Raw genomic sequence first — 16,704 nt, forward strand, 5'->3', positions numbered from 1 at the left:
AACCAGTGGAGCTGCCAGGGAAATAAAGATGACAATTTTGGGCGAGTGTAAACTACAGTGTAAACCACTATCGATGTGGTGCAGCAGTGCTCAAAAATGTATTCACCAAATGCAGTGAATGTGCCACAATGATGAAAGCAGTTGTTGATGTTGGAGGAGCGGGGTGAGGGGGTGAGGGGTATATGGGGACCTCATATTTTTTTAATGTAACATTTAAAAAAAATAAAGAAGGAAAAAAGAAAAAAAAAGATGACAATTTGATTTTAGTCCCAGAATATCAAATACTATATTCGATATTCTCGGGGAAAAAATGCACTGCAGATAACAGCTGGGCAAAAAAGAATTCAGTGAATTCTCTAATCTCAACAAAGTTAATCTTCAAAACCAAAACAAATGGCCAGAGCTTTCGTTTCCAAAGACAACCTCAATCTTCCTCAATCCCAAACCCAATATATTCTCTATATAGCAATTTACTAAAAGCTAAATAAACAAAAGACTTGAGAGGACTATTTTGCCCTTATAATCACCAATTTTCAACTTTTCCCTTGACTTTAATTTCATAACTTAAAAAGGATTTTCAGATTTTATTTTTCCTATACATCCACCTTCTTTTTTTCTTACATCCTTTCATTTATCTGATGACAAGTTATTTAAGATATATCAGAGAAAAGCTACCCTACTAAGGTGGTTCTATGATTTTAAATTTTATAGTGTAGAAACTGACAGAATGTAGCAAACTCCTTTTATATATCTACCTGCTGTTATATATCTAAGCTGTTCTTATGTTTGTAGCTGAAGTCATCTTGCCATGCAAAATGCTAGATCAGGGACAATTCTTTTTTTCTTCCTAACGAAGAAACATTTTTTTCTTTACATTTTTAAAACACAATTTAACAATTTAAACTTTCTTCTAGAAGCTGGAACACCATGCACTATTCGATTAAAGTTAAGATATAAAGAACATGTTGATGTTCCACTGGGGAATGACAGAGCTCCCCTGGCTAGGAACTCAGCACTTCCTCAGGTGTCCTTTGTAACTAACTACTCTAAAAATACCCAACGAATACCCGAACATTTTTTTTTTTAAAGATTTATTTATTTATTTAATTCCCCGCCCCCGGTTGTCTGTTCTCTGTGTCTATTTGCTGCGTCTTGTTTCTTTGTCCGCTTCTGTTGTGTCAGCGGCATGGGAAGTGTGGGCGGCGCCATTCCTGGGCAGGCTGCACTTTCTTTCGCACTGGGCGGCTCTCCTTCCGGGGCACACTTCTTGCACATGGGGCTCCCCTACACAGGGGATACCTCTGCGTGGCAGGGCACTCCTTGCGCGCATCAGCACTGCGCATGGGCCAGCTCCACACAGGTCAAGGAGGCCTGGGGTTTGAACTGCGGACCTCCCATGTGGTAGACGGATGCCCTAACCACTGGGCCAAGTCCGTTTCCCCCAAACATTTTTATATACCCTATATACATGCCCTGGAGAATTCCCTCCCACCCATGTGTCCCCCATCAGTAACACCCCATACCAGCGTTCCTCCCCTGCCATAGTTGAAGCCCTCTGTGGTCCAAAACATCTTCAAAAATGAAGCCTATTATATTGCCAAATTCAATTAACAGAAAATGAAATAGTAATGATAGGTTTAAAGGTTAGAAATGGAATATATACTAATTTAGAAAAACTAAAAATTGGGCTATTAAAAAATGAAAAATATCATAAAACTTTGTTTTTGACATTTTGCCTTTCATTACTGTAATAGGTGTTGCCCTGTCTGTACAGTGGCAAGACAATTTCTTTCATTTCTTCCTCAGTGTCTACATCCTATTTTTTTTCTAATTTTTAATTTTGTCTTCAAAAAAGTTTTAGATCACAGCAGGATCACATATACAATATAGGGGCTCTCATATATCCAATATCAAACCCTTTTCCCACTTCCCCAGTAATGACCTTTTTACATGTTCATGTTGTATCTGTTGCAGCTGATAAACAGATAGTGACACATAGCTACCAAACATGGTTCCATTTTGGTTTACATTATGGTTTATACTTTAGACTATATAATTTTCTAAATTTTTGGTTACATTATGGTTTATCTTATAGTTTACATTTAGCCTGCAAACTTTTATACATTTTTGGTGAAATTTAACATGTCCTATATCCATCATTGCACAATCTTGTGGAACACTTCCATTGCCCCCCAGTTACCCTGCTTCCATTTATTCTATTCCTCTCTCCCCCAATGGAACAGCAATAATCCTCCAAGTGTAAGGGCAAAGACCAGTGAAGAAGGATGGTCCAATGGTGAGTCCTTGATACTGATCACTATGCTTATAAGCCTGTGTGCCTGAAATTTGAACTAGGCCACTTGGAGGGTGCCTAAGAGTTACTTCCTGAGAGCCTCCATGTTGCTCAAATGTGGCCACTCTCTAAGCCAAACTCAGCATGTAAATGCTTCCCCCCAGCATGGGACATGACTCCTGGGGATGAGCCTCCCTGGTGCCGAGAGATTACTACCAATCACTAACTGGTGATGCAACTAGAAAAAGACCTTGAATAAAAGGGAGAAATGATAAAGACAAATTAGCTTAAATGGCTGAGCCTCCAAAAGAGTTAGGAGGTCATCAGAGGGTTCACAATTACACACACCTCAGAAGGATCCCAGAGACAGCCAAAGTAGATTCAAACCCAAGTACTGGATCTCCTGAGGGCTACAGAGACACATGGGTTCTATGGTCATGGCAGTTGGCTCTGGAGTTCAGTGCCTTGTCAGTGGGTCCCACTCTGAAATTTGTATTCCTGAATGTGATGGGGTTGGATTCAGACGTGACCTTTCTACACATGCTCTTCTGTCACTTTTACTGAACATGTGGTTGGTGCTGGGGTTGGTGTATACCCAGGAGACTTGAATCTCTGGACTAGCCATGTGCCAGCTGGGCCCTGAGCCACAACAGAGTTGCAACTCCTACTCTCTGGTTCATTGGACTTACCCAGGTCAGCTAAGAGAGGGGTGAAAATAGTCAACCACCATAACAGGGAGCCAAGAGTGCCTACAACTCCAAGCAGGAGAATTGCATCCATTAGCCATGTGGGAGCTAAGCCCCTCTTGATAGAGGTGGAATGGGCATCACCATCCCAGGGTTCACAGTATAGAGGAATAAAATATGGATTAGAGTGGACTTCCTGGTATTCTACTATAGAATTATTGTGACTAGTAAAGGAAGAAACTGTAGCATTGATGTGGAAAAAGTGGACACTGTAGTTACTAAGAGCAGGGAGAGGGAAGAAGAAATGTGATGTGAGGGCATTTTCAGGAGTTGGGAGTTGTCCTAAATGATATTGCAGGGACAGATGCTGGACATTATATATCCCACCATAGCCCATTGAATGTACTGGGGGAGAGTGTAAACTACAATGTGAACTATAATCCATGCAGCGCAGCAGTGCTCCAAGATGTATTCACCAAATGCAATGGATATGCTGCAATGATGAAGGAGGTTGTTAATGTGGGAGGAGTTGGGAGGGGGCATGTGGGAACCTCTTACATTTTTTAATGTAACATTTTTTGTGGCCTATGTATCTTCAAAAAATACAACAAAAAAAATGAAAAAAAAAAAAGAACATGTTGAAATAAGTGTATTTTTAGTTACACCTTCTAAAATTTATAAGGAGAAATACAAAATTTGTTCCCCATATTCCAACTGAATCTAAATGTGATCTGCAATCTGGTCCATCATTAACTTCCTTAACTTTCTAGAGAAAGAAAAGAGGCAGGAAAAGAATGTAGTCAGAGCTGAAGCTGTTCCAATATAGTTCCTTGTCATCTGGGATTAAAGCCAGTCAAGATTTTATCAAGGGAGAAGGAAAGGGGAAATATTTGTACAGAACCAGGTATTGTGCCCGAGGTGGAGGTAAGAAGACAGCAGTGAAGGTGGCTGCTCGGGCCTGTCCTCAAGGACACATGGGTCACCCCGAAGTGACTATTCTAATCAAAGAGTATAAACACTTTTGAGGATGCCTGAGCTTCTCAATCCATGTCACCAAATATCTTGGGGATTTTATAGTCTTTTACCACTAACAGAATACCTCAATATATTTATCAAAGTACCTCCCTCATCATTTTCATTTTCTATTTTCCAGTTTTATGGATAATAAATGTTTTTTGTGGCATTTTTCGTAGTAGTGAGACAGAACTTTCAAAACACGCTATTGAGTATTTATATCTCATTTTGGAAGTGTAAGTTCCAAATTTCTTTCATCCATTTGTCTGTTGAAGTCTTGCTAACTTTCTTAACTGTTTGCTTTAGGGTTTTTTCGTTTCGTTTTGCTTTTTTTGGCATATAACAACATATAATATAATAACATATAACAATATATAATAACATATAACAACATAAGGATATTGTTCCTTTAATATATTTGGTGTAAATGTTTTCTCAGGTTGGTATTTAGATGTAAAGAGAAATTTAAAATTTGTGAATCGATAGAGTATCAATATTTTTCGGGGGAGATTGTTCTGATTTTAAGAATAGCAAGTACTTTTAAAATTTGCATAAGAGAATATTTACCTACATATTTTCCTAGGTTTTTAAAAAGACTCCTATTTTCACATTTAACTCCTTGGTAAATGAGGATTTGCTTTTGGAGTGGGACATGGGCTGTGGATGTGATTGTATTTTTCAGTTAATTCAAAGTTAACATGTTTTCTCAGCAACATACAATGAACAACTCTTCTCCCCAAGGATTTCTCTCTCTCCTTATACCTGAATCACAGTGTTTATGGTGTTTGAGCTCCAGAATGTGTTTTGCTATCTGGTTAGACAAGAAACAGCTTTCTCCTTCCACTTGGCACTTTGTGCTATGGAGAAGTCCTAAGGTAGCTCTGTTCATATGCAGAACCCAAAAGGTTCTTTTTAAAGACATCTTTGGAGGGTAAGTATGTCGCTAGGATATGTCTAAGGTGTTGGTGTCGTTTCATTAATTGGCCTGGTTCTAGATATTTTTGTTTTAGAGGTTTGGGAGTTTAGCACAGGAAGGCCTTTTGTATTTGATTTTTTTTTTTTTAGATTTATTTATTTCTCTCCCATTCCATCCCCCCTCCCCCCATGTCTGCTCTCTGTCCATTCGCTGTGTGTTCTTCTGTGTCCATTTGCATTCTTGTCAGTGGCACCAGGAATCTGTCGCTCTTTTTGTTGCATCTATCTGTGTCTCTTTTTGTTGCATCATTTTGCTGCATCAGCTCTCTGTGTGTGCGGCGCCACTCCTGGGCAGGCTGCACTTTTTTTCATGTGGGGCGGCTCTCCTTGTGGGGCGCATTCCTTGTGCATGGGGTTCCCCTATGTGGGGGACACCCCTGTGTGGCACAGCACTCCTTGTGCACATCAGCACTGCATGTGGGCTAGCTTACCACATGGGTCAGGAGACCCTGGGTTTGAACCTGGACCTCCCACGTGGTAGGCAGATGCTCTATCAGTTGAGCCAAATCTACTTCCCTATATTTGATCTTTAAGATATCTTTCACATCTTATGGCCTCTTCCTCAGCAACACTGGTCACGCATATGTATAATCTCTCTCTCATACTCATCATGTTTTCTCTCATTATCAATAATAATAACTAAAATTTATTAGTGGTACTATATATCAGACACCCTGCTAACAGCTTTACATTTAAGCTCTCATTGAACCTTAAGCATGTTGTAAAATAACAAATGCCATAATTCCCATTTTATAGATGAGGGAAATTAGGATTAATTAAATTATCCAGAGTAATAAAGTTGGTCCATGGGAGTAGGGGGTCACACCCAGACAGTTGGAGCTAGAGCTACAGTCCTATCTTTTTCATTGATGCCTCTCTTTTTTTCCTGCTTTCACAAGTATTTTCTGGTCAAAACTATTGATTTGACACTTTGCAGTGTCATTTTTGCTATATAGAACTCAACTCAGGCTTGCCTTTTTAATTTAATTAAATGCTTTTTCTCTTAGCCAGATGTCTTTTTAAATCAAAATCTCAGACTGTCTTTTCACCACTTCCTTAACTGAGGCCCTCACTTCTTCTATTTAATTGAAAAAATCTAAGAAGTTCTACTGTGAGTTTGTTATTGTTGTTGTTTGTTTTTTTAACAGCAAATCACTTTCAAAAATGCTTTGCCTTGGCTTACTTCCTGCTTTAAGGCATATATCCTTTTAATTGCACCCTTCTTTAAATGAGATCTATCAGTGTCCTTGGACACCAATATATTTTGCCTTTTTGAGTTTAGTTTGTTCAGTGGGTTTTGTGCAGCAGCTCCTAATCCTAATTCGGATGTATTTAGGTGTTCAGATAATGAGACTCTCCTGGACTGCAGCAGAGTCTTCTGTTCCTCTGTCTAGCTTTTTGACTGTAAGAAGAATTTACTCTTGAGAAATGCAACATTGCTGACCATTCTTTTCCATCAGATATTCTATAATTTGTTTAATACTTCTTTCTCCTGCTTCTCTCTTGCAGAACTTCCTGATCGCCTTCATTCGAACATCATACAATGTTCTAGCATAGTACTTAGTACTAGCTGGGGCTTAACAGTTATACATGGTGGCCTGGTTTCTCTTTTGTGGACCCCAGAAAATTATGTTCTTAACCTCAGAAAATTATGTTCTTAAGCTAACCTATTCCTGTGCCTCTAAACACAGCGTAAATGAGGACTTTTGATTAGATATAGTTAAGGGACATTTGATTAGATCACTTTCACTTAGAGTTTTGAGTGGACTATGCCAGTGAGACTTGACCCAGTTTGGGTCTCCATCCCCTTGCTGGGCTTGTATAAACTGAGACTACAGAGAGAGGAAGAAGAGAAACAGGGAAAAGGAATTCTGCTGTTTTTTGTCTCTACCATGTGAGAGAGAGAACTCCAGGTTTGCTTACAGTTGCAAAATGACGAGAGATGCCCCGAGAGTTTCAAGGAGCCAAGGCCCAGGGAGAAATGCCTGATGGCCAAGAGTTGAGCTCAGGAAGAAAATGGAGCAGCCAAGGCTAAGAGAAAAGGCGAGAAAGGACACAAGCAAAAGTGTGATTGCCCACAGCTGATAGGGAGCCTGGAGGGGAAAGGCAGGGACTTTAATAGAGATTGGCTGCCATCTTGCCTTCCACACGGCAGGATGCTAGGAGCACCAGAGAAAGCATCTCTGATAGTACCTTGATTTGGATATATGGCAGCCATTTAGCAAACTAAGACACAAGGAAAAAAGTCTGGGTGTTTTTGCTTTTTATAAAGTTTTAAAAATTTAGTTTAAAGAAGAGCAGCAAAGGAGAGTATGTGTATGCTATTTCAACTTGGAAACCTTCAGAAAAGCAACAATTTCCTTCTCTGTAAAGCAAGGGCAACGAGCACTGCCACGCCTCCTTTATGTGGCTGCTGCAAGGAGGGAGGCCACATGAACATCACACAAGTGGAATGTGTTACTACAACACTCTGCCTTACACTTCAGTCATTTGAATATTTGCCACACCTACCTCAGACTTTATGCAAAATGACCTCAAGGGTTAAGCAATTTTGTCCTCTGGAGTGTCTTAAATGTAGTCTGTAATCATTAAATATTTGCTAAAAGGAAGTTCTGAAGTTCAAACTGTGGAGCCCAGCCCACAATGCCATGCTGCACCTGGCCAGCACTGCCTGCAAAGCAAGCGCCCTGGAGAGCAGGGTTGGGTGGATTCTTGCTGTGCACAGAGGCCATTACATTAGCAGGTTCTCAGCACATGGAAATATGTTGGCAGTGAGGACAATGCCAACTAGACAATAGGAAACCAAGAAGGAAGTTCAAGGTTGGAAAAATAAGTCAACAGTGGGTAAAGCTTTGGAGAGAACATCAAAGGGAGCAAGTGCCAAGAGGCATAAGAGTCTGAGCTCCCTGATGAGGACAGCAATAGGATGGCCAGAGACAGAATAGGAAACATTGTATGAAAGAGCGCTTTAGGGATTCATTTTTAATTTAATTATTATTTCAGGAAAATTAGCTCTGCAAGCCAAGAACTAGAAAAACTAGATGAGCTGGTTCTGAAAGCATGATTCTCGGACCAGTAACATCAGTATCATCTGCAAATGTGTTTGAAAATGCAAAATCTCAGTACCAGCTCTGAACTACTGAAGCAGAAAGTTGTGGATAGAGCCTGGCAGTTGGGGTTTTGACAAGACCACCAGGTAATTCTGATTCACAATATGAAATATGAGAACTACTTAAGGAAAAATAAGGTTTTAGCCTTATTATGCCACATTTTGAATGCCAGGGCAGAGGTTATTTGTTTGAAGGCCACTGGTGTACCCAAGAACAGGTCCTGTTGCATGGTCCTGAGAATTCCCAGGTTGAGGGTCTCCACATGCTAACTACCATCCCGCCCCTTCAGGGATCCCAGGGGGCCAGGGCAGAAAAGGCCACAGGTGCTTGGGATCTACCAGCAGATGGAACGCTTTCCCCATGTGGTGAGTCCTAAGAGAGCTCTCTGGTTTGGAGCCCTCCCTCACTGCTGGGATCTGGGCTTTAGAGCTCTCAAGTCAGAAAGGCAGTACCCAAGTTTGGCCTGACTATTGCAATTAGAGCTTTTAGAACAAGTACTTCAAAGGACTCTAAAAGTATGAGGAAACCTAGTTTTAAGTAATGAACTTACTTTGTTAAATGAGTATTCATGGGCATGGCAATGTAAAACAGGAGAGAAAGGGTTTTAAAATTTCCAACTCTCAACTGCAAAAAATAAACAAACATACTGTGACAGTATTAAGTCTCTGTTTCACTTGCAGCATCTTCACTGAGGAATTTTTACTGTGGACAAATTCATCAATCTGGAAAGAGCCTTGATGGGGCATTTTAGGACAGGTGCACAAGGCATCTTGACTTTGGTGAATTCCGGGTAAGGGTAATGTTCCATTGCAGCATTTGAACATATCAGCTTCCTGCTGGGCAACTGGAGAAATAAATCTATAATTAGCTCAAATCACTGTAGCAAAAGCATAATCAAATAATTAAGCCATGAAACTGCAGTATTCAACAAGTGATCAGAAACTAGTAAACAGCATAATGCATTTTAAATGCTGGATAGTAAGTCAACCTGACTGGAAAAATGTGAAATTATTTTATTAAATGTCATAAAACAATAAAAAAGGAAATATAATGATTTCAGATACTTATACTTCAGGCAGTATTGTAATTGTGCCTTGATGCTCATTCAATATTTTGGTCTGATAAACATAACAGATTGGGATGGGAGCCTAATTTTATATTTACATACAAAGAATATGTAAAATAGTAAAATCAAAGGCATAATATAAAAGGGCAATTAAAAAACAAAAAAATAATTATTCATGAATCCATCACCTCAAAACAACTATTTCTATATTTTTGTACTCCTGTCTAACCTTTTTATTCACATGCATAGTTTATGCAAAATACCATACTGTAAATACAAATACTTTTCATATTTCTACAACCATACAATTACTACTTTTAAAAGCTTTATTAGTATCCTATCTACAGTAGCTCCATAGTTTGTTTCTGCATTCTCCTATTACTTAATATTTAGAACACTTTTCTGGGCTTTCCCTCGTTACAGACAATGCCTCAATAAGTTACTTCACAGTTTATTTATAAAATTAAATTCTTTCTTCGAAAGGTAAAACAGATGGTTTCAAGGGTTAATCTTTTTTGATGATGAAGATGATGATGATGATGACAACATACATTATCTCATTTGATCACTTAAATCTGAATTTTTTTTCTATCTGTAGAAATGCTTAACTAGAACTTGTATGTATATACAAAGGAGAAGAAAATATAATCATTTAAGAAAGCATTTCAATTATATAATCTCGAAATGAAAGGCCTTTCAAAACATGACACGAAAAGAAAAAATCATAAAACAGGGCTTTGTAACATGCAATCAATAGATGTGCCTTCAGAGATTTTTGTGGACTGCTGAAGTTACATACAGAAATAGAATGTGTATATGTATGTGTTTCTGGAAAGTAAATGCATAACTTTTAATCAGATTATCAGAGGATTACATGAGTCAGAAAAGGTTAAGAATCATCAACTTAAAAGATGGATAGATTTTGGTATGTGAACACTTAAAAAGCCTTCGTTTAAAAAACCCTACCATAAAAAAAATTAAGACATAATTGACAAGTAATAGGATTCCTTCACCCCTGGCCAAATAAAAGGGACCAAATTTATCCTTTTGCCTAAAACTACAAAAATGGAGACAAGATGTTTAAAAAGGAAGACATAACCTGTCTTTCGCTCCAGGTTTGGTCATCGATGCAGACCTAAGACTAGAATGAGGCAAGTGAGACATAGAGGGCATGAAATGTAAGGAGGCACAGGTTCTCAGCCTCACATCTAGGCAGAAAAGCTGATGGAACCTAACCACGAGCCACTAGAACTAGTAAGCAACTTCAGCAAGGTTGCAGGATATAAGATAACATACAACAAGCAAATTTATTTCAATATATAAGTAATGAAGAATCAGAAATTGAATAAAAAATGTTTACCACTTGCAATGGCATAAAAATATGATATATTTGGGGAAAAATCTGACGAAGGGTATATTAAAAAAAGATCTATACACTGAAGACGACAAAATATTAATGAGAAAAACTGAAGAAGAACCTTAATAAATGAAGAGGCATATTGTGTTCATGAGTCAGAAAAATCAATATTGTTAAGATGTCAATTCTCCTCAAGTGATCTATAGATTCAATGCAATCCCAATCAAAATTTCAGCATGTTACTTTGGAGACAATGTAAAATTAATTCTAAAATTCACATGGAAATGCAAAGAACAAAGAATAGCTAAAACAACTTTTAAAAGGAACAAAGTTGGAAAACTAATACAACCTGACTTCAAGTCTTATAAACCTATAGTAATCAAGACAGTTTGCTATTGGCATAAACACTGATAATAGATCAACAGAACAGAATGGTGAGCCTAGCACATAAGGTATAAAGGCAATTCAGTAGAGAAAAAATAGTATTTTCAAAAAATGGTAGTGGAACCATTAGATATCCATGTCAGAAAAAAAAAAGAACTTTGATGGTTTGGACTTCATAAAAATTTGAAACTTCTGTCTTCAAGACACTATTAAGACAAAAGACAAAGATGGGGAGAAAATATATGCAAATCATATACCTGATAAAGAACGTGTACACAGAAAATATAAAAGAACTCTCAAAACTCAGTAAGAAAAACTCAAGTCAATTTAAAAAATGGACAAAAGACTTGAACAGATTCACAAAGACAAAAGGAAAACAAAATAGACAGATGGCAAATAAGCATTTGAAAAGGTATGCAACCTCATTAGTGATTAGAGATATGCATATTAAAACTACAATGCTACAGCCCTGTATACCTATCACAATGGCTAAAATTAAAAAGACTGCCCATTTCAAGACTATCAAGGTTATGGAGACAGGAAACAGTCACATACTACTAGTGGGAATGTAAAATAGTTCAACCACTTTAGAAAACAGTTTGGCACTATCTTAAGAAGTTAAATCTATGTTTACAATATGATCTACCTCTTCCACAGGAATTAATTATCTAAGAGAAAGGAAAGCATATGTCCATATAAACACTTGTACATGAATATCCATAGCAGCTTCATGTGTAATAACTGAAAATTAGAAACAATACAAATGTCCATCAATAAAAGAAACGATAAACAAAGTGTGGTATATGTATACAATGGAACAATATTCAGCAATAAAAACGAACTATTGATGTATGCTAAAATACAGATGAATCTCAAAGTAATTGTGAGGGAAAGAAGCTAGACTTTAGCCCCCACAAAATGAGTATAGCTTATATACTGTTTCATTTATAAAAAAATTCTAGAAAATGAAAACTAATTCACAGTGGTTGCCTTGGGGGAAGGTAGGGAGAAATTACAAAGGGGAATGAAGAAATTTCTAGAGATAATATATAAGTTCATTATCATGATTACAGTTAGGGTCTCACAAGAGTATAAATATGTCTAAACTTATCAGACACATACACTATATAGTATGTGTCATTTATCATATGTCAATTATACCTCAATACAGCTGCTCAAAAAAAAAAGTCAAATGACAAACCAGTGATAAAAGGGGTTAATATTCTTAATATGCAATAAGTCCTTATATAAAATCAATTAGACTATGAATCCAACAGACAAAGGGGAAAGGTACCAATATATAGGAAATTCACAAAAGTAGAACTACAGGGCCTAATAAAAAGAAATTTAACCTCACTGGTAATTTAAAAAGGACTTAGTAATTTAAAAATGCAAGTTAGAAAGTAATGCTCTTTTTACTTGTTTAAGTGAATCGTACCTCAAAATATTTTTTTTCCTAAGGAATAAGGTATCCAGGAAAGGGTGCCCAGATGTGTACTGAAATATCAATTAAAATACTGAAAAATATATTAATAGCTGAACTGTGCAACAGTTGTCTACATAAATTATGGTGTATTCACTTAATGAAAGCGAATTCAGTCACTGAAATAATATATAGAAGTATAATCAAGTTAGAAAATTGCTCATAATATATAATTAATGGGAAGAAATGTAGCTTGTAAAACAATATAGTATATATATGAAAGGATGAACCCTTTGCTTTTAGTTATCCATTCTGGTTTCACCAGCTGTGAGTCTGAGATAGTGCATATAAAAATGTGAGGTTTCTGCTCCATATACGCAGGCACTACTGCAGTAAGGCACTCAAAATGAAGAACCAGTCAACAACAACTGGTGCCTCTCCCTGCAGACCTTGATTGATGGTTTAAGTTCCAGGGGGCGTTGTCAAGGGAGAAGACTGCTCAGAACCCACCCTCTTAGGGAAGCACAGGATTCAATACCAATTTCTTTTCCTAGATGGAAGTGTAGCTGTTTCCCTGCAAATAAATGTCCTTGACTGCTATTTTTCTATACATATTTCGGACTTCTTTTCAGCACCCTCGGAACATTTCTTTTACCCTCAAATATCCAAAGACATTTAAAGAGAAAAGGAAACTTTACAACTAAAAGAAAATAAAAGTGCTCTATGGACTGGAAGTTGGAAGGTTTAACATTAGTAGGGTTTCAGGGATGAATAATCAACATATGCAAATTGCAATCCATGATCTTTATCTGTTTTTGCTTTTTAAAAATTTTTCTTTTTTAAAGATTTATTTTTTATTTATTTCTCCCCCCAAACCTGTTCCCCGCTGTCTGTTCTCTTGTGTCCATTTGCTGTGTGTTCTTCTGTGTCTGCTTGTATTCTCACTAGGCGGCTCCAGAACTGATCATGGGGTCTTCTGGAGTGAAAGAGAAGTGATTACTCTCTTGTGCCACAGATCCCATTCTACTTCATCTTCTTATTTTCTCTCCTCTGTGTCTCTTGTTGCGTCATCTTGCAGGACCAGCTGTGTGTATCAGCCGGCACTCCTGCGTGGGATAGCATTTCAAGACAGGGTGGCACTCATATGTGCGGGGTCACATTCCAAGGGGGCCAGCACTCTGTGTGGGTCAGCTCACAGCGTGGGCCAGCTTGCCCTCACCAGGACGCCCTGTGTATCGATCCTGGATCTCTTATATGGTAGATGGGAGCCCAACTGGTTAAGACACATCCATTTTCCTGCTTTTGCTTTTAAAATTGACCTTTCAAACTTTTAATTGTTCTTTTTTGTTTTTGTTTTTGTTTTGTTTTTGGGGTATTAGGATGAGTGGAAAGTAAAGTCAGGTTTAACTATTTAGTGGCATTTTCTAATGTCTCATGTTTTTCCTCTGAGATCCTGAACTTGGGAGACATGTATTTGACAACCACAATTTCTCTTTAAGTCCTGAGTGAGGGTGCAGAGAAATGCAATATCCATAACAGGTACAGGCATAGAAATGGCCCAGAGGTGCATATGACAGTTACATAGGATGGTAAGATTTAGGTATTTTTCAACTTAAATCTTTTTGCCAAACTGCATTTTCTAACATCATGAGATACTAATGACATATTATTTTTCTCTTTTAAAAAGGATTTTTTTAAACTGGTAGGGAAAAGAAAAAGGCATTGCCTAAATATTTATCTGCTTTTATTATTTTCCACATATCAATATGCCTTTCAGAAAGGATTAAAAGTAGCAAAAATGGATGCATGTAACAAAAGTAAACCCCAAACAAGTTTGAATGCTTAACGTTCTTGCCTGGAGGGAATTTTCTATATAAAAGCCATCTGACTAGATTTCAAGGAGTCAACTGAACATTCTATCTTTGGCACCTCCAGTTTTGTGAAGACAGCCATTAAAAGTCTGCAGAATTATTCAAAGAGACCTAGTTTCTCAGATACTAGAAACAGAAGCTGCTTACAGGTTCTTGCTTGTTGTTGCTCTCTTTCCACTTTTGTCTGCCTTTTCTACAAATATATGAAGCAGTCTAATTTTATAAGACTCTACAGGCAATTTCATTGTAAACCAGGTTATAAGAGATGACTTTGGAGATTCCTTGAAGCTCTATGCTTCTTGTATTTCAAAGGCTTCTAAAACACTTTGACATTAGGTCATGGTTACAGGATGATGTTCCAATGAAAAGGCTGTGTTTCTTCACTGGCAATTTTCTCTTTGTTGTTCTAATTTAACTCTGTATGTGTAAAACTTAGCTCTAACTTAATCTGAATGATTTAGCTGGGTTAAGTTACATACTATTTTATCAGTCCATCCCCCCTCTTCTATCACTCATGGAGGAATGATCACATACAGTGCACTAGAGCAGGCTCTGGGAACATAAAGACACATTAGCCCTTGAGGTTTGACTCTTTCAGAGGTCAACAAGGAATTACTGTAATGTGCCAAGTGGTACAGCAGAAGAATGGGCAAGATGTTAAGGGCAGAGAGGGAACAGCCACTTTTGCTTAAAGGAATGTTAGATCTGTTAAAAATTTTTTTTAAAATAAGTAAAAAACTTTTAAAGTTATCTCCAAAAGGCTGCTACATGGGATTCTAAATTTCACACAATTAAAAACATTCTTAAAATGTTTTCATAAATGACAATCCTTGATTTATATAACAAGTACAGTGCTTTTGTGTATATTTCTGACCTTAAAAATTATAAAAAAAATAACGTGGTTTTCTTAGATTTTTATCTTTATAGGAGGAAGAATGGAGGAAATAAGATATTCTAATCCACTGCTCTCTGCATTTGAAGTAAATACAAGGTTTGTTATTATTAAAATTCATTTGTACTTATGTTATTGACTTTATAATAAAGTATAACTAAAAACACAAGATAGCCTTTCTCTTACACTAAACAGGAAGACTTCCCTTTGATTCAACATCTTTAATTCCTTTGTTCAAGAGCTGCTAGTGTTTACATAGCCCTGTTACCGTGTACAGTCATCTTACTGGCTACTTAATTCATTTATAAATTATTACATTTCTAATTACAGTATGATAACTATTAGCTGTAAGGTCTTATTCTCTAGTTTCCCAGCATTCAGAATTATGCAGCATCCTCTTTCTCTTCCTCTAACATTTGCTATGTATGGAAAATGTTCAGGGACTTAAAATGTTTATTATATTTTACACATCTGACTTGTCCCTGCTTCAGCTAATCTTTCTGATACCATGTGGAGGTGGATTCAAGAAGATATATTGAATACACTTTGTTTCTAGTAGCCTGGGTGTGTTTCAGGGCATTAGTAATTGTACATTGCCTTGACATATTTTAAATATCAAATAGACCATATATCACTAACAAGAGTGTTCACAGAACTATACAAGAAAGTGTAACAGATTCAGGTCTCACAGTCAACTAGATGGGAGAGCATCTATCATCACTCGACAAATTCTTTAGCTGGACACCAAAGTAGCATATAATAAACTATTTGCAAATCCCCTGATGGACAGGCTATTCCCCTCTTGTTAGCTTCCTATTTCATTATCAATCATCACACAGCATGGTATTTAACAGAAAGTGTGCAATATAGTGATATTAATACAGAAAATAGTTTGGATTTCCCTGGTTTGTGAACTCTAATATCTGTGCTTCATGCCTTACTTTATAGCTTCATTTTATCCCTTTGATTAAAAAATGAGATGAAACAAAGCAGGTATTATTTTCCTTTTACAGGTGCTGAAGAGCTGAGCTATCTGACCGGGGTCAAACAGAAGGTGATGCAATGTCTAGAACCCCAATGCTCCTCTCCTCCTCCAGCCTGGCCCACCACACTGTGGTCTACTTTGCAGGCCACCATTCTTCCTTCTTGACACACTTGAAGAGCACCAACATCAGCAGAAAGAAATGCCTGCATGAGGAAGTCAGGGCTCTGGCTTAAGCTCAAAGCCACTAAGTTGGCTAAGTTTTCCACATGTCCTGAATCATGAGTGACACAAACTTTCAAATCAAAGTATCCATTATGTGAAGAACATTAAAATAGATGCTTCAGAAGATGATCAAGAAATAATTTTAGCATGCTGCAAAATTTGGCATTTCTACCTCTTGATTTCTTTTACTAGGTGAAGAATAAATATTTAAATCTCTGACCTACAGACATACCTGTTCTGCATCACCTGTTCCCAGTATGAGAATGGCAATATCTGAGTTTCCCTTTGAAACATTTATCTTTGGTATTTCAAGAAAACCATTAAATTACATATAAAACTGTGAATATTAAATTTGCTTCAACTGGACATTATCTTATTACAAAAGGCAGGTACATTAAAATGTAATGCTATATACTAAAGAAAATC

At 37.3% G+C, this 16,704-nt stretch overlaps 1 protein-coding gene across 10 annotated transcripts in view; it reads right to left on the minus strand.

Moving 5' to 3' along the window:
• Positions 1 to 16,704, minus strand: part of AHI1 (Abelson helper integration site 1) — a 231,387-nt gene that overhangs the window by 141,235 nt on the left and 73,448 nt on the right. For all 10 annotated transcript variants that reach the window (XR_002798591.3, XR_009188071.2, XR_011650147.1 and 7 more), the window contains exon 20: positions 8,726 to 8,922. Coding sequence is in view for 7 of the 10 variants with exons in the window: in XM_058307518.2 (XP_058163501.1) it covers positions 8,726 to 8,922 (197 nt within the window). In the remaining 3 variants the exon portion in view is untranslated. The remainder of the gene's footprint in view (positions 1 to 8,725; positions 8,923 to 16,704) is intronic.

Source organism: Dasypus novemcinctus, chromosome 11 (genome assembly GCF_030445035.2).
Source record: "Dasypus novemcinctus isolate mDasNov1 chromosome 11, mDasNov1.1.hap2, whole genome shotgun sequence".
Taxonomy (NCBI): domain Eukaryota; kingdom Metazoa; phylum Chordata; class Mammalia; order Cingulata; family Dasypodidae; genus Dasypus; species Dasypus novemcinctus.